Source organism: Schistocerca cancellata, chromosome 9 (genome assembly GCF_023864275.1).
Source record: "Schistocerca cancellata isolate TAMUIC-IGC-003103 chromosome 9, iqSchCanc2.1, whole genome shotgun sequence".
Lineage (NCBI taxonomy): Eukaryota > Metazoa > Arthropoda > Insecta > Orthoptera > Acrididae > Schistocerca > Schistocerca cancellata.
Genome location: NC_064634.1, coordinates 483,998,973 through 484,017,821, shown reverse-complemented (window position 1 = coordinate 484,017,821; position 18,849 = coordinate 483,998,973). Strand labels below are relative to the sequence as shown.

Here is an 18,849-nt window from a genome sequence, read left to right as displayed (position 1 = left end):
GAAGTAGACAACATAACCAAAGACAAACGAAACGGCTAATCACCATTTCAGAAGGGGAAGAAGGCGTTTTGATGAGATTTTTATTATGTTGTATCACTAGGACTCCTTATATTCATAATAAGCAAGGAGACCTTCATATTTCGTGGAATACGAATGTTCACATGACCAAAGATAATGGTGCACAAGATACAAAGGTGAAATTTTGGTAACTCAGAAATACCACCGTTCCACCACAGATTTCTGTTCACCAGCGAACATTCGACCTTGGACCAAAGTAAAATTATTTGAGAACGTTTTTGAGGACAAACCACAAACAGGTTCCAGAATGAGATTTTCACTCTGCAGTGGAGTGTGCGCTGATATGAAACTTCCTGGCAGATCAAAACTGTGTGCCGGACCGATACTCGAACTCGAGACCTTTGCCTTTCGCTGGCAAGTTCTTGGGTAGCTCAGTTGGTAGAGCACTTGCTCGCGAAAGGCAAAGGTGCCGAGTTCGAGGCTCGGTCTGGCACACAGTTTTAATCTGCCAGGAAGATTCACAAACAGGTTGCTCATGTAAAACCTAAATGATTACAAATCTGTGTTTGTAGAAGAAAATTTGAACTTTATACCAAATAAAACCGTTATATTTCTGAAAATACGTAGTATTATGAGTACCAAACACACGTGGCACTGTAGTTTTATTTTGATTGTTCTGTAACATAAAAAATACACCTGACCTGCACAACTGATAAAACTGGCAGACTAAAGGACACTGGCAACGGTCAAAGTTCCATTATAGTACCGCGCTTAACAATGCTCAGTGGGCTCTCGGAGTAAATATTTGCACCTCTAAATTGCCTGTATTACGTATCGTTGAGCAAGGTGGTATAGTGACTCAGATTCAGAGGAACAACAATTCGAATCTGTATCAGACCATCCACATCTGTGTACCACGATTTCGCTAAATCGCTCCAGGATAATTCCAGGGTGGTTAATTTGAAAGTGTGACTGATGTTCTTCCCCCTGAAGTGCCACTTCTATTTTGTGGCAAATCTGTGGGACAATAGAGGTAAAGCGTTGCAGCAGCAGCTGGCAGCTGGCAAGCATGAGGTGCTCCGTTACCATTAGAGCAACAGGACTGTTTGTAATTGGCACATGTACTTTTCCTGTGCACCTGGCCGAGGCTCCACGGCCTCTAAACCACTCACTATCCCCCAACGCGGCAGATGCTCCTGCCCTTGCTGCATCCATGTTGTTATCCACACTCATTCGTGCTATTCTGGACTGCACATTTCCACATTATGTCGGAGCTCGTACTTCTGTGTTACTCTCCACGAGTTTAAAAACGTTATTATTATAAACAATTTCAGGAATCTGCATAGCATCACCACGCTAATTATCTTCATATTCCAACTCAACAACATATCCTGACAGTCGACAAATTCTGTTCTATCCCTTACCAGATTGACAGGTTCAGTTACAGTAATGGCAGCTGGATGTATTGGGGGAACAGGCAAACTATCAGTGAGCTTCTTACTCTCACTTTTCATTTTCGTCTTCTCCCTCTCTGTTTTCTCTCATTCCCTATATCCACCCTCTCAAAAATATTTCTATTCTCATGTCCCAAGGCCCGTTTTTGATCCAACGGTCGTCAAACATTCTCTGCCTGTCATCTGCATACTCCAGAGTTTTATAACAAAAAAAATCCATTCTGGACTCATATACAGCTCTGAATTGTCCACTTGTAACTTATCCCCTACAATTTTTAAAAACTCCTCTGTGATAACCCTCTGAGTTATCGAAAAATTCACTTCCTATAGTAATAACGACAACATGAATAATTTTTATCAATTGCACACACAAACGACAAGGACGCCTAAACGAACTTTTCTCACTACTTCAGATGCTTACGTACCGAGCCATTCCTTGTTATATACCACTGACCACTGCAAACGGTACACACTATCATGCGTTCCCTATGATTCTCAGATTCCGACATCATGAGAACTCCATTCAGTAAATAGAACAAAACAGCAAAACAAAATCAATTTACGAGAACACTATTATATTATTTCCTATTATAACTTACTCTTGACTGAGTGGCTGCTCTTATTTATTATTAACTCACCGAAACAATAACTGAACATAGCTTTGTCTCCTCAATCATTAACCACAGTTGTACCTTGTATATTATTAAATAGTAAGGCACATCTCTTGCTTATCATAATATCCACTGCAGAAATAGACTTTCTCATCACCATATCTACACAACCCTGTCTGTGTTTGCCTGCCACATACTGAGCCCATTAATACTATTACATAAGAACCAATCGCTTGCCATGATACTCACAAACTAAAAACAGACAGGCTGCACTCGCTGCACTGTATGTAAACGAAACTGCACCCCCACAGAAGTCTAGTCATCTTCTTCATCCACAGGTAGCGACTATAGGCTATGATGCTCCTCCTGCTGTCACGAAGGGGCCAAAGATCCCACACTTCTGACCCCGACTAAAGCCAACAGTGGGGGTGGTTGGGTGGTAGGTAGTGGGTTGGCTTTGGCTCAGGATGGCAGATGGTGAACTGTGATGGATTTGCACATCGGTGGTGGCACAGGGAAGCTCAACTGTCACTTTATTTTACTCAGGCATTTGCACTCTGTCTGTGAGGGAGAGTGATCAAGCCCATCTCAGTACCTGGTGTGGGTCACATGTCCGCAGCTCGTGGTCGTGCGGTAGCGTTCTCGCTTCCCACGCCCGGGTTCCCGGGTTCGGTACCCGGCGGGGTCAGGGATTTTCTCTCCCTCGTGATGACTGGGTGTTGTGTGCTGTCCTTAGGTTAGTTAGGTTTAAGTAGTTCTAAGTTCTAGGGGACTGATGACCATAGATGTTAAGTCCCATAGTGCTCAGAGCCATTTGAACCATTTTTGTGGGTCACATGACCAGTGATGTGTGATGTAAAAGCAACTTCCCTGCTAGCTGGCTGCAACACGCTTGCCCAGAACTGCTGCCAGTGCCCAGTATGAGGCATGTGACCAGTTATGTTATTCACACTAAAAGCACACAGTGTCAGCAGCTCTTGGGTACAGCTGGAATTCTTTCAGTAGTAGCCAACTCCTGAGTGGCTGACTGCAACACAGCACGTGATGGGGCGATGTGTGGTGGTGCACACTTCAGCAGTGGAGACAGTCGCTACTGTGACTTGGACTCGACTTGTGCACCCTTCGGCAGGAGCCAGGATTGCTGATGGAGTGGACCTGGGACAGACCTGTAACGCCATGGCGCCAAGTCTGGAAGGTGGACTTAGTGAAGGAGGCGTTTGATGTCCCCATATGTCCCCCTAGTCTGGTGTAGTGTCTATGCCCTATTAGTACTGCTGGTGAGTAAATAATTCTGCTACAAAATGACATTATTTACAATGGTCAGGAATGCACCTGTTATTCTAATGCGTTGCTTCTTGTTACATTCTTAACAACACCAGTGAAGCCTGCTGGAGGAGGACCCCCCTTGCCTGTGCTGCAAGAACCATATCTTCCCACCATTCTGGCAGGTTTTGCAAAGCCAAACTTAGTCCATCTTGCAACTGATAAACAGCCTTGTTATTGTAATTTGAACGCCAACATCTCAAGCTTACCAGCTGCCAGTGGCTGCTGCAATGCCTTACCACTATACTCCCACAGATGTACCCTAAAAACAGTAGTGGCGCGACACCATCGTTAAAAAAAAATTCTGAGCTTATGCCACATCTCTAATGGCCTTGTTGTTAACAGAACATTAAATCATAATGTTTCTTTCTTTTCCTTTCGAATATTTATGAAGATACATATGCCTCACATATTGGCATTAATGATACAACTTACACATTAGTCAATGACTATAGTTAGAACTTCGCACCATGCATTACAGAAACCAAGATCCACATATATTTATTCTACAACATCACAAAACACACTACTGATGATCCAACTTACAGCTTAATGTGCAGTTATCGACCATAAGAGTTTGATCTTCGCGCAAAAGTAAACACTGTTATTACCACATCCAAATTTGTCAAAACCTCTTTAGTTATAGTTCGACTAAAACTGATATCAAAGTCGCCCAAAACATTAAAGTAATCCGAAGGCTAGGATTTTCATATTCTTCTTATAATGCTGACTTACACTGTCACACAGTAGTAACTACATGACATTCCGGTAAAATAGCATACTGAACAGTAATAACAAACATTTTTATATGCGAGAAATGTAGTACGCTTTCACCCACCAACTTTCAAAATCAGCCAAACATTATAGTGACTCCATGGTGGTATATGAACTTGCAATACAAAAATGTTTGCCATTTTCTGCTGATAATGCTAACTAATGCTTTCACGTAGTGGAAACTACAATACTAAGCAGACACAGACAGATAGGCATATTATTCTACCACAAGAAGCTGTCAGCGTCTGTGCTGTAACTTGATTGGGTGTCAGGTATTTGGGAATGCCAGCTGCTGGTGGTGAGTCAGCTGCTGGGGATGCCAGATAATATGGGTGTTACTTGCTTAATCTTTTACAGATAATCATCAAAGAAATTGTCACATACACCGCCAATGCGACATGAAATTGTAATAAAGTACACTGGTTATAGCAAAAATTCTAACAAATTATCCCTCTATATCGCTATGTTGCAACAAAAATTGTAACAAAATACAGCACACATTGACATGTTACAACAAATTTGTAAAACTTTGCCCCCATTAAACAGCACTATTCTAAAAAATTGGGTTGCGCATTGCTATTGACAAATTGCCTCTGTAATCGCAAACCTGTAACAAATCTTCGTTGTACATCGCTATGTAACAGCAAAAGCTGTTACACCACTGTTACACAGAATTGTAAATTTCAGGGTGAGTTTTAGTGGATCACAGAAAATTAGCAATTTTACAAAGAACACAGTTATTTACACAAGTTCCACTTCTACTAAACAATAGTGCTCGAGAGAACACCTTCATTTTTTACTTAACACTTGCCAGCCAAATTAGCAAATGTTACATTACACCTGTGTTCTTGATAATGTGTATATATACACAATTGTACTGCACCTTGTGAAAACTAGCTGTAATCAAATGAAGGTATAAATTACAGCCAGTTGCAGGTGTTGACCATTGAATAAATGACTCAGGCGCTATGGGACACTTGCCAGCCAAATTAGCAAATGTTACATTACACCTGTGTTCTTGATAATGTGTATATATACACAATTGTACTGCACCTTGTGAAAACTAGCTGTAATCAAATGAAGGTATAAATTACAGCCAGTTGCAGGTGTTGACCATTGAATAAATGACTCAGGCGCTATGGGATTAAAAAAAATCTGCTAAACATAAATTGTTTTGAAATAGGGAGCAAGGTGCACATAACGGTTTCTCCCGGAGGTGTTATTTAACAGTTTCTCTCCTGTAACTAAATAATTTTCGTAGCTTTTCATCCTTGTAAAACGATATAAATAGATTAATAAAATAACCTTGTCTTGACTTCCTATTAATTTTACTTCCTTCTGTCATAATGCAAGGATCGGAATCATAGACATCTGGAAGCCCATCAATACAAAAAAGAATACTTTGCTGTCTCCTTTGTTTCAGAGTTCTTTGTTCCTTGTCTGCTTGAGATCTACCGGTAGCAGGAGAGATGAGAACCCGTGTTGTCACAGAAAATTCAGGCCTTAATAAATAGCTTGTGATCTCAAGGTAGTGCGTCAAATTTGATAAAGCGATTACGACAAATCTCTCTGTTGATAGTATTTGCCATTGCGACTAACTTCTTAATGTGTCAATGCATTGTGACGAAGATATTCGGAATTGCCTCAAAATAATGATGTACTAATAGGTAAGCGCCTGACGTGTGTAGCTCATTCCAACCGATCTTGCTGTGTCCTGGGAAGAAGTTTGTAGATCATAATGGTAAGAGAGTTAAAAGAAAATTTCAGCTTACCTCCTGCGATATTCCGCCAGTTTAGTTTTTGATGAAATGTTAATAAAGTCAATGGAAAATTCCAGCAGCACAGGCTTTCGTCACACCGACCACACCAGTTTATTTAACGAAAAAGCTCAGAACTGCCTTTTGGTAGAGTCGATTTACCAAAGACTTATTGCTACAGTGTTAATGATTTGAAAAGTAAATGAATTTACATCCCAAGTAAGAACAAAACATTTTTTAATTATAATGCAGTTCCTTCTTTTCACTTGCTACTCTATTATTCATTACAAACTCATTTTAATTATCTTCTCTCTTAAAAATGTTTACTAACACCAGTATGTTAATTCAGTCAATGCAAAAAATCATTACAGTTATTACAAATGGTATTTTTCGTCCTTCGTACCTAGCAAGAGAGACTTAATTACAAGGTCTGCTGTTTTAATACATATTTCACAGATATATCTATACAGAGATTGATAATTAATTAATCTTAGATTTTGCTGTGCTTTGCTGGAATTTTGCCTTTTTAGTATCTACACTCCTGGAAATGGAAAAAAGAACACATTGACACCGGTGTGTCAGACCCACCATACTTGCTCCGGACACTGCGAGAGGGCTGTACAAGCAATGATCACACGCACGGCACAGCGGACACACCAGGAACCGCGGTGTTGGCCGTCGAATGGCGCTAGCTGCGCAGCATTTGTGCACCGCCGCCGTCAGTGTCAGCCAGTTTGCCGTGGCATACGGAGCTCCATCGCAGTCTTTAACACTGGTAGCATGCCGCGACAGCGTGGACGTGAACCGTATGTGCAGTTGACGGACTTTGAGCGAGGGCGTATAGTGGGCATGCGGGAGGCCGGGTGGACGTACCGCCGAATTGCTCAACACGTGGGGCGTGAGGTCTCCACAGTACACCGATGTTGTCGCCAGTGGTCGGCGGAAGGTGCACGTGCCCGTCGACCTGGGACCGGACCGCAGCGACGCACGGATGCACGCCAAGACCGTAGGATCCTACGCAGTGCCGTAGGGGACCGCACCGCCACTTCCCAGCAAATTAGGGACACTGTTGCTCCTGGGGTATCGGCGAGGACCATTCGCAACCGTCTCCATGAAGCTGGGCTACGGTCCCGCACACCGTTAGGCCGTCTTCCGCTCACGCCCCAACATCGTGCAGCCCGCCTCCAGTGGTGTCGCGACAGGCGTGAATGGAGGGACGAATGGAGACGTGTCGTCTTCAGCGATGAGAGTCGCTTCTGCCTTGGTGCCAATGATGGTCGTATGCGTGTTTGGCGCCGTGCAGGTGAGCGCCACAATCAGGACTGCATACGACCGAGGCACACAGGGCCAACACCCGGCATCATGGTGTGGGGAGCGATCTCCTACACTGGCCGTACACCACTGGTGATCGTCGAGGGGACACTGAATAGTGCACGGTACATCCAAACCGTCATCGAACCCATCGTTCTACCATTCCTAGACCGGCAAGGGAACTTGCTGTTCCAACAGGACAATGCACGTCCGCATGTATCCCGTGCCACCCAACGTGCTCTAGAAGGTGTAAGTCAACTACCCTGGCCAGCAAGATCTCCGGATCTGTCCCCCATTGAGCATGTTTGGGACTGGATGAAGCGTCGTCTCACGCGGTCTGCACGTCCAGCACGAACGCTGGTCCAACTGAGGCGCCAGGTGGAAATGGCATGGCAAGCCGTTCCACAGGACTACATCCAGCATCTCTACGATCGTCTCCATGGGAGAATAGCAGCCTGCATTGCTGCGAAAGGTGGATATACACTGTACTAGTGCCGACATTGTGCATGCTCTGTTGCCTGTGTCTATGTGCCTGTGGTTCTGTCAGTGTGATCATGTGATGTATCTGACCCCAGGAATGTGACAATAAAGTTTCCCCTTCCTGGGACAATGAATTCACGGTGTTCTTATTTCAATTTCCAGGAGTGTATGTCTACGTGACACATCTGACATTTGATTTCAGAAAAACGTACTGGTTGGTTTCTTGTACCTCCCCAAAGATGCGCCGACGTCTGTTTGCTTATGTTCTCGGACGTGAAAAGGGAGAAAATGCAACATCAATATTTGCTCTTCTCAGTTTATCCTACCTTTAAAATTGAACCTTTGATGTACATGGTTTTTCCAATCAAGCAAAAACCGTACAGCATCAATAATAAACAGCAGAAAAATAGACATGCAATAAAAAAAGAAAGGAAGCATGTGATACAAACTGAATAGACTGTAACATTACAACGTCATCGAGACAGACCATCCCTTACATAAAGCTTTCACTTAGCATCTAAACAAGAAATACGAATCAGAATTCATGACTGAACGAATCAATGCTCATATGAAAGACATCATTGTTATTTTCGTTTAGCTCTCTATATGTAGGCTACGTCACATGACACCGTTTGAAAATCATGAGTTGTTTCCATGGTAGAGGCCTCCAAAATGGCCGCCCCTTGTTGGTAACAAAACCTCACACGTTCTTCCTCCCTCCTCTCCCTTCCCTTCTCACACTTCTTATTTGTATTTCTTCTCCTGTTTCTGTTTGAGAAGGGTGGTTCCACGCACATGGACTATCCTATACTACTATTAACAGCTGTGCACAACCAAAGCGCCCGGCTGTATGCAACTTTTCAGATCATCGTGAATGGAAACCGATTACCGTGTTATTCCCAGAAGTCCACAGTTGTATTCCTGAAGACGACGGTGGAAACAACAGTCGAAAGTTTGATAATTGTATGTAATGGTACACATTATGGTTAGAAGCACTCTCCACCACGTGTTTCACAGTGGTCTGCAACTATGGATTTCGCTTTATATGTAGATGTAAGTGTAGATATAGGCTCTTGAGCAAAGAGATTATTCTGTTCGTCATGTTTTGTGTCCTTGTACAGTCAAACTCCGATACAGTTAGTTCCGCTGGGTCACCAGCTGAAATTCTGTGTTGGACTATTTATTTTCTGTTCAATATGAAACTTATATAATCTTTTGTACTGATTTAGCTTGGTGAACATCCAGAAGCGCCTGCAAACGGGCCAGTTAATGTTAAATTACTACATGTTCCACGAGTGGCTTTTTATCAATAAGGAGCTCTTTTCGCTACTCGAATACATGTCACCACAGGACCAGGAGACGTTTTACTTTGATACCTCGGAGATTGATAGGTACGACTACATAAGGAACACTGTAATTGGAGCAAAAACATACTTGCTACATGAGGATATGGCAAATATATCTGGAGCTCGCAAACGACTCAACAGGTAAGCACTTTATTCTCATTTACTTTTAGAAACGTAAATTTAATGAAATATACTGAAAATTCAGCAGAAATAGTCTTTTAATATGCATTGAGGGTATGTTCACAGGGCTACACTGGTTGTTTGAAAACTCTCCCTGTTGTCGAAGGAGAGAGGGTGGGAGGGATTGTCTGTCTGACCAGCAATGGCTGTTTCTAGAAAACGTTTCCTATAACGACCCACTGGCGTCAGCCATATACTGTTCGCACCAGGCCGCAGCCACAGCTGACTGGCCATATACCTCGTTACCTTACGAATTACCCACTGTATGCTGTGAACCCATACACAAAACAAACTACTCATATAATAACCGTTGTTGATTTTAGTTATTTTTGATTATTAATATTTAATAAGTGGTGTTAATATTACATTAATAGTATAATAATATAATTAATGTTAGCATTCATTATTTGTAATTAATTATGTTCAATCTTGTTAATTATTTATATCAATAGTTAATATGTTTTTATTTAGTGCCTGGCAAACAGGACAAACATAACAGAAGGGAAGAGTGAAAGTCGACAAATAAATAACTAAAAAGAAAAAAAGACTTTTCGTGCGATATAAGTTGAAATTAACTATCTTCGAATTTTTTCCATCACATGTACTGTGAAACCATGGTGTTTGCCAAATTTCATCTTTATACCTCAACGGGAAGTACAGTGTGGGTTTTAATGAGTAAGTCTGCGAATATCAAAATATGTGACTAAATAGCCGTATCTTCTGATTGGATTGAGTTGAAGCTTACATTTCTTATCTCACCAAGAGATGTGATTACAATGTGACATAAATTGATTCGTCTGCCCGTTGCTGAGAAAAGGGGATATATACACTCCTGGAAATTGAAATAAGAACACCGTGAATTCATTGTCCCAGGAAGGGGAAACTTTATTGACACATTCCTGGGGTCAGATACATCACATGATCACACTGACAGAACCACAGGCACATAGACACAGGCAACAGAGCATGCACAATGTCGGCACTAGTACAGTGTATATCCACCTTTCGCAGCAATGCAGGCTGCTATTCTCCCATGGAGACGATCGTAGAGATGCTGGATGTAGTCCTGTGGAACGGCTTGCCATGCCATTTCCACCTGGCGCCTCAGTTGGACCAGCGTTCGTGCTGGACGTGCAGACCGCGTGAGACGACGCTTCATCCAGTCCCAAACATGCTCAATGGGGGACAGATCCGGAGATCTTGCTGGCCAGGGTAGTTGACTTACACCTTCTAGAGCACATTGGGTGGCACGGGATACATGCGGACGTGCATTGTCCTGTTGGAACAGCAAGTTCCCTTGCCGGTCTAGGAATGGTAGAACGATGGGTTCGATGACGGTTTGGATGTACCGTGCACTATTCAGTGTCCCCTCGACAATCACCAGTGGTGTACGGCCAGTGTAGGAGATCGCTCCCCACACCATGATGCCGGGTGTTGGCCCTGTGTGCCTCGGTCGTATGCAGTCCTGATTGTGGCGCTCACCTGCACGGCGCCAAACACGCATACGACCATCATTGGCACCAAGGCAGAAGCGACTCTCATCGCTGAAGACGACACGTCTCCATTCGTCCCTCCATTCACGCCTGTCGCGACACCACTGGAGGCGGGCTGCACGATGTTGGGGCGTAAGCGGAAGACGGCCTAACGGTGTGCGGGACCGTAGCCCAGCTTCATGGAGACGGTTGCGAATGGTCCTCGCCGATACCCCAGGAGCAACAGTGTCCCTAATTTGCTGGGAAGTGGCGGTGCGGTCCCCTACGGCACTGCGTAGGATCCTACGGTCTTGGCGTGCATCCGTGCGTCGCTGCGGTCCGGTCCCAGGTCGACGGGCACGTGCACCTTCCGCCGACCACTGGCGACAACATCGATGTACTGTGGAGACCTCACGCTCCACGTGTTGAGCAATTCGGCGGTACGTCCACCCGGCCTCCCGCATGCCCACTATACGCCCTCGCTCCAAGTCCGTCAACTGCACATACGGTTCACGTCCACGCTGTCGAGGCATGCTACCAGTGTTAAAGACTGCGATGGAGCTCCGTATGCCACGGCAAACTGGCTGACACTGACGGCGGCGGTGCACAAATGCTGCGCAGCTAGCGCCATTCGACGGCCAACACCGCGGTTCCTGGTGTGTCCGCTGTGCCGTGCGTGTGATCATTGCTTGTACAGCCCTCTCGCAGTGTCCGGAGCAAGTATGGTGGGTCTGTCACACCGGTGTCAATGTGTTCTTTTTTCCACTTCCAGGAGTGTAGAAAGACAGACAAACTGGCGGACAACAGAGCCACACAGTAAGGGTTCCGTTTTCACCCACTGAGGTACGGAACGATAAAAAGCGACCTAAAGAACTCTCCATTTGCGGCCGCGCCCATGTTTCCGCTGATTTCAACATCAGATGATGCCATTAGCCTCCCTTTCTAGAGGAATACGTGTGTGTCTAAAAAGTTCGGTGAATACTATCAGACAACAAACAGAACGAAAGATACAAACAAATGTTCTTTATTTCCCTTCGAAATAGTCGCCATCCGCTACAACACCTTATGACAGCGTTCGTACAGCTTCTGGAAAGCTATCAGCAAAGGCCTCCTGTAGAATGGATCGCAGAACGATTGTCACTCAATCTTTGATGGCACTCACGTCCGCACAACGTTCACCTTTCATGGCCCCCTTCAAACGGGGAAACAGGAAGAAGTCCTCAGTAGCCAGCTCAAGGGAGTACGGAGGGTGCTGGAGAACAGTTACCATCTTCTGCGCCAGGAATTGGCGCACGGATCGCACAGTGTGCCGGGGCAGTGTCATGGAGCTGCATCCATGTCCCAGTCCTGTGCAACTCTGGCCGAACCCGCCGGATACGCTGTAGCAATCTGTTCAAAACCGACTGGTAAAATACAGTATTAATGGCTTGACCTGAAGGAACATATTCCTTGTGGATGATGCCGTTCTTGTCGAAGAAGGCAAAGCAAAATTCTTGAAGTGGTACCGATTGAACAGGCAGGTTTTCGACCCAACCGCAGTTGCACCGACCAGGTCCTCTCCCTAGCAACTCACATAGAGGCGAGCTTTCAGAAAAAACTCAAAACATCAATAGCCTTTATTGACCTATCAGCCGCTTATGATACCGTTTGGCGACAAGGCCTGATATTTAAGTTGCTGCGGGTCATACCATGTAACAAGCTGGCCAACCTCATTGATAACATGCTCACAGATAGAAGTTTCAGAGTCATAATGGGCGACTTAAAAAGTGACCAAATGAAGCTCAACAATGGTTTACCACAAGGCTCCGTTCTGGCGCCATTGATGTTTAACCTCTACATATCTGACTTACCTGAAACCACTTCTCAAAAATTCGGATATGCCGACGACTGGGCAATAGCTGCAAGAGGCAGATCAATGGAGGCAACGGAAAACACATTAACTGCGGATCTAACAAAGCTGGGAGATTACTTCCGAAGGTGGAGATTACGGCCAAACGCGACAAAAACGGAGGTGACATGCTTTCACCTCGACAATGCCCAAGCAAAAAGAAAGCTCAACGTTCATTTCGAAAACAGGCTGCTAAACCATAATAATTACCCCAGATATCTAGGCGTCACCTTTGATAGAACCCTAACATTCAAGGAACACCTACGTAATACAGCCGCAAAACTTAAAACTCGAAATAATATCATACAGAAGCTATGTGGGACTACGTGGGGCTCTTCCGCGGCTGTACTGAGATCTTCGGCTCTGGGATTGTCTACACAACAGCAGAATATGCCGCACCGGTATGGCTAAACAGTAAACACACAGGCTTGATCGATGCTCAACTAAACTACACAATGAGGATGATATCAGGAACAATAAAGCCAACGCCTTTACACTGGCTACCTATACTGAGCAACATTCCCCCACCGGACCTGCGCAGAGAGAACGCTCTCTTACGCGAGTATGGAAAAGTGCTGAACAACGAGAAACTGCCAATCCATAAGGATGTTCCTGCCCTGGAGATGAACAGATTGCGCTCCAGACACCCCTCTTTAAAAAAGGCAAAAAATACGCATCCTCTCAACCCGGATTATGGCAACCTCTGGAAAACGCGGTGGAGAGAATCTGTGCCCCAAAACCTGCAGAATATGCCATGTATCAATGTCCAACCACCAGGATTCAATTTGCCAAGGAAAACTTGGACGACCTTGAATCGAATTCGGACAAATAACGGCAGATGTGCAGACAGCCTCCACAGGTGGGGTAAAATCACCACCCCGAGATGTGACTGCGGTGCGGACAGGCAGACGATTCGTCACATCGTGGAAGATTGCCCTCTGATACGTTTTGCAGGAGATCCCAATGAGTTTCTGACCGCGACTGAAAGTGCAATAGACTATGTCACAAATCTGGATGTTCGTTTGTGAACTTTTGTTTGTTATATACACTATTTTAAACACTTTTATATCTACAACTATATGTTATACACTGTGACTACTCTTTATTTCTGTGTCTTATGATTTTTATGTCTTTTTTTTATATGATGTGTTACATGCCATAAGCTAAGCTAAAAAAATGTCGAAGAAGGCGATCAACAGTGTTTTCACCTTGGATGTTTGCAGACGGCTTCTTTTTTGGTCGCGGGGTAGACGGTCAAAAGCGTGACATCGATTGCCGTTTTGATTCCGAATCGAACTGGTAGCACCAGTTCTCATCTTCCGTGATGATGGTGTTGAGAAGCACTGGATCCTGGTCACGCAAGGAAATGAAATCACCAGTAGTTTCCATCCGCTTTGCTTTCTGCTCCCGTCTGTGAGCTTGTGCGGCACAAATGGGGGACGATGATGTGCACCGTCTCCTTGCTAATTCCCAATTCTTCCGCAATCAGAGAGCCCGTCGCCGATCTTGTGCCAGCATTTGTCGCACTTTCTCGATCTTTTCTGGTGTTCTGCTAGTCGATGCCCGACCTGAACGTGGGTCATATTCAGTTGTTTCCTTTCCTTCACGAAAGCGTTTAACCCATTCGTAAACACCTTTTCTGCTCATGGCACCCTCCCGTACACCTGCACCAACATTCCATGTGTCTCCGTTGCAGTCTTTCCAAATTTGTAACAGAGCTTGATGTTTACACGTTGCTCCATTGTGCTGTGACACTTCCTCACTGACAACGTTCGACTGGTCGCAGTCTATTTACACAGCCTGTCACTTGCAGTGCATGCCATCTTTCGGTTCTCCTCAAGTCTCTGAAGACCCATGTCCATGCACACATGGTCCAAGTTGCCGTTCAGATATGGCACCATTCACAGAACTTTTTAGACACACCACATCTGCTATACCATTGTTTTTCGAGTTGAAGGCCGTGTTAGAAGATACGTTTTGCTCTGCTCTTATGTTTTCCGTTGTATATCTTTGGGCTTAGACCGTTGGTTTGGATGTGCACTGACGTGACAAACGTCATGGGACAGTGATATGGCCGGCCGGTGTGGCCGAGCGGTTATAGGCGCTTCAGTCTGGAACCGCGAGACCGCTACGGTCGCAGGTTAGACTCCTACCTCGAGCATGGATATGTGTGCTGTCCTTAGGTTAGTTGGGTTTAATTACTTCTAAGTTCTAGGGGACTGATAACCTCAGATGTTAAGTCCCATAGTGCTCAGAGCCATTTGGACCATTTTGAACAGTGATATGCACTTACACAGATGGCAGTAGTATCGCGTACACAAGGTATAAAGGGCAGTGTATTGATGGAGTTGCCGCTTGTACTCAGGTGATTCATGCGAAAAGGTTTCCGACGCGATTGTGACCGTACGACGGGAATTAACACAGTTTGAATGGGGATTGGTAGTTGGAGCTAGACACATAAGACATTCCCTTTCGGAAACCGTTAGGGGAGTCAGCATTCCGAGACCGACAGCGTCAAGTGTTTGCCCACAATACCGAAATTCACGCATTACCTCTCACCATAGACAACGCATTGGCCGATGCCTTCATTTAACGACCAGGGCAGCGGCGTTTGCCTAGTATTGTCAGTGCTAACATACAAGCAACATTGCACGAAATAACCGCAAAAACCAGTATGGGACGTACGACGAACCTATCCTTTAGGACGGAGCGGTGAAATTTGGTGTTAATAAGACAATGGCAGCAGACGTCCGACGCGCGTGGCATTGCTAACAAACAGCACAACATTGCCTGCAGCGCCTCTCCTGGGCACGTGACCTTATGGCTTCGACCACAGACGGCTGGAAAACCATGGTCTCGCCAGATGAGTTCCAGTTTCAGTTGGTAAGAGATGATGGAAGGTTTCAGTATGGCACAGGCCCCATGGAGCCATGGACCCAGGTTGACAACCTGTCAACAAGGCACTCTACAAGCTTGTGGTGGCTCTGTAATGGTATGGCTGTGTTTAGATGGAATGCACTGGGTCCTCCGGTCCAATTGAACCGATCATTAACTGGAAATGATTGACCATTTGTAGTCATTCATGGCCTTCTTGTTCCCCAAAAACGATGGAATTTTTAGGGATGACAGTGTGCCCTGTAACCGTGCCACAATTGTTAGCGACTGGTTTGAAGAACTGGTTTGGACAATTCTAGCGAATGATTTGGTCACCCAGATCTCCCACCGTGGGACGTAATTAAGAGGCCAGTTTGTGCGCAAAATCCTGCACCGGCATCACTCTGCATTTCTGCTTGGGACTTCCAACGACTAGTGGAGTCCTTGTCACATCGAGCTGGTGTACTACGACAGGGTGAAGGAGATCCGACACGACACTAGGAAGTATCCCATGACTAGAGATGGGCAAAACTGTTCTTTTCACTCCCTGAAATGAATTAGCTCTTTTTCATGACTCACCACTCATTTACAATAGAAAATAAATGGAAGGCACATTGCCTTTAAACTTGGTTTATTCCAGTACTATACCTGTATTTTGATCTTATTTGATCCTATTTTGAAGTAACACAGATAATGAGTAAGAATTTTGTATTGATTATTGAAATTTCCACGATATGACAAAGTTTTTGATTATTAATTTATTTTGCACTATCGTGGTTTTTTTGGGTGATCGGAAAATGTTGTAACTTGAGATTTACATTAACAATATATTTGGCTATAATGTATTAAAATTTCATTAACCTCATACAAATACATCGCAAGCTATATATTTTTAAAGTGAACGTTTCCTTTCGAAGACGCCTAAAATCGCAAAATCCGTACCAGAATAAGAAAAAGAAATATAAATTTGACTGTAAAACGAAAGTGCTGCATATAGCCTTACGGAGAATAAAACAAGGAAAATATTGGTGTATCACATTTTGCGATACGTTTATTGGTTGGCTCGTAATTAAAGCGTAAATTCGAGTGTCCATAATAAAAATCCTATAGTAAGAGAAGTCGTCAGGAACCTAATCTGATCAGTTTAAACAAATAAAAATAAAATAAAAACAAATGATGTATACATAACATAATAATGTAATATACATAGCGGTATTACTACAAAGAACAATATCCAGTAGAGACGATCTCCGATGCAGAAGCACTGAGTCGAGCAGGTCGAGCCGCGAGCTGTATTACTGCGTGAGCTAAGACCGCAGAGACCAGAGTGACACCTGAGTTGCTTTGCTCAATGCTCTGGCTAGAGTCGAGAACGGTGGGGTGAGCGTTGAGCGGGCGAGTTCCGAGGGTGGGAGGAGCGGTGAATAGCCACCACTCACCCGCTCCGAGACAAATCGTCCATTCCCTTGCGAGCAAGTTGTTGCAAGTAGTTCCTATGTTATCCACTAGGTGGCTCTCTGTCCTGTTGCTCACATCAACTGCCCAGAGGGCAGGACGTGCGACTGAAACGATCGCCGACAGAGTGCGATGCGAAGTTAAGCTGCACCAGACACTGCACGCGGCAGACGACGCACAGAGACGGCACGGCATATGTGAAACACAAAATCCAATGGGCCACTGCACAATGCAGGCAGCCAAGGTAGAAGCAGGGCAGAGGCCGGCGCTGGCTGTGTTGTGTGGCGTGCACTGTGCTGTGACCAGCAGAGGCGCTGCTGATATGCTCCGTCTCTCTCTCTCTCTCTCTCTCTCTCTGCCGTGGGAAACGTTTGGAGCTACCGTTCTTTTTTTCTGAATCACTGATTGTTCACTCCTTTGAAAGATTCAACTGTATGAATCAGTTCAAGAGCGGATCCCCCATCTCTACCCATGACGCTTGCCACCTCACTGTAAAATTGTTCGTAATTTTAGTTTTTGCTGTTTTGACATTCTCGAAAGTTATTATGTCCCAAAAAAAAGTATTTTGCTACTGGAATAAACAAGTTTTTTGGTAATTGGGTTATTTCGCTAGAGAGTAGGGACTGTGCAAGTACATCTAAAAACCGACTAGAGATAGGTCGACGTCATCAAGTGCCTCGAGAGAGAAGCTCAAAAGTTTGGAGACCCAGAGTGACACTTCTAAGAAAACTGATGAAGACATTATAGCCGAATGTAGTTCCGTAATTGCTGAACTGAGTGCTTTGTGTTGCTTTCTAAAGGATGTTGCTGTCTGTGCGCTCTGTGGAAAAGGTGGCACTGAAATTGTAAAAGATCCTGAAGGCACCAAATGTGCGGCCAGTATGCTTAAGATGTTTTGTGATTTCTGTGGAGTAACTAAAACTGGTTATTCTCCAGCACTGTGCAAAGGAAGAGCTTATAACTCAAATATTAGACTAGCTTATGGAAGGAGGTGTACTGTGAAGGTAAGAACAGCAGCTCAAGCATTTTGTGCTATTGTAGATTGACCACCACCTCCAAGACTTGAGAAACACCGTTACCTCTTGAAGGCCATAGTCTAGTAAGTACCCCTTCTGTGAAGTAACAATCGGAAGACGCTTGGTGTGCAGTTGGAGAGTATCTATTTAATATTGATACTCTTATTTAAAATATTTGCACACAAAAATCAGCCGGCCAGAGTGGCCGAGCGGTTCTAGGCGCTACAGTCTGGAACCGCGCGACCGCTACGGTCGCAGGTTCGAATCCTGCCTCGGGCATGGATGTGTGTGATGTCCTTAGGTTAGTTAGGTTTAAGTAGTTCTAAGTTCTAGGGGACTGATGACCTTAGAAGTTAAGTCCCATAGTGCTCAGAGCCATTTGAACCATTTGAACCACAAAAATCAGGACCATGTTTTTGCGTAAGAGGAAAATAATGCAGTACCTCTTCTTGGCGTAGATATTACTGAACTCCAGTCTGTTATCGACGAGGTACCTGATATATGAAAGGAGAAAATAAGAAATGCAGTAAATGAAGCAGGCAAAAAGGAATACAAAGGTCTCATAAATGAGATCGACAAGAAGATCAAAATGTCTAAGCAGGGATGGCTAGAGAACAAATGTAAGGATGTAGAGGCTTATCTCACTAAGGGTAAGATAGATACTACCTACAGGAAAATTAAAAAGATCTTTGGAGAAAAGAGACCACTTGTATGAATATCAAGAGCTCAGATGGAAACCCAGTTCTAACAAAGAAGGGAAAGCAGAAAGGTGGAAGGAGTACACAGAGGATCTATACAAGGGCGATGTACTTGAGGACAATATTATGGAAATGGAAGAGGATGTAGATGAAGATGAAATGGGAGATATGATACTGTGTGAAGAGTATGAC

General features: G+C 44.5%; 1 protein-coding gene across 2 annotated transcripts in view; it reads left to right on the top strand.

Moving 5' to 3' along the window:
* LOC126100488 (fatty acyl-CoA reductase 1-like) overlaps window positions 1-18,849 on the top strand; it is a 149,382-nt gene that overhangs the window by 126,283 nt on the left and 4,250 nt on the right. For both annotated transcript variants that reach the window (XM_049911096.1, XM_049911095.1), the window contains exon 8: window positions 8,958-9,215. In XM_049911096.1, coding sequence (XP_049767053.1) covers window positions 8,958-9,215 — 258 coding nt within the window. The remainder of the gene's footprint in view (window positions 1-8,957; window positions 9,216-18,849) is intronic.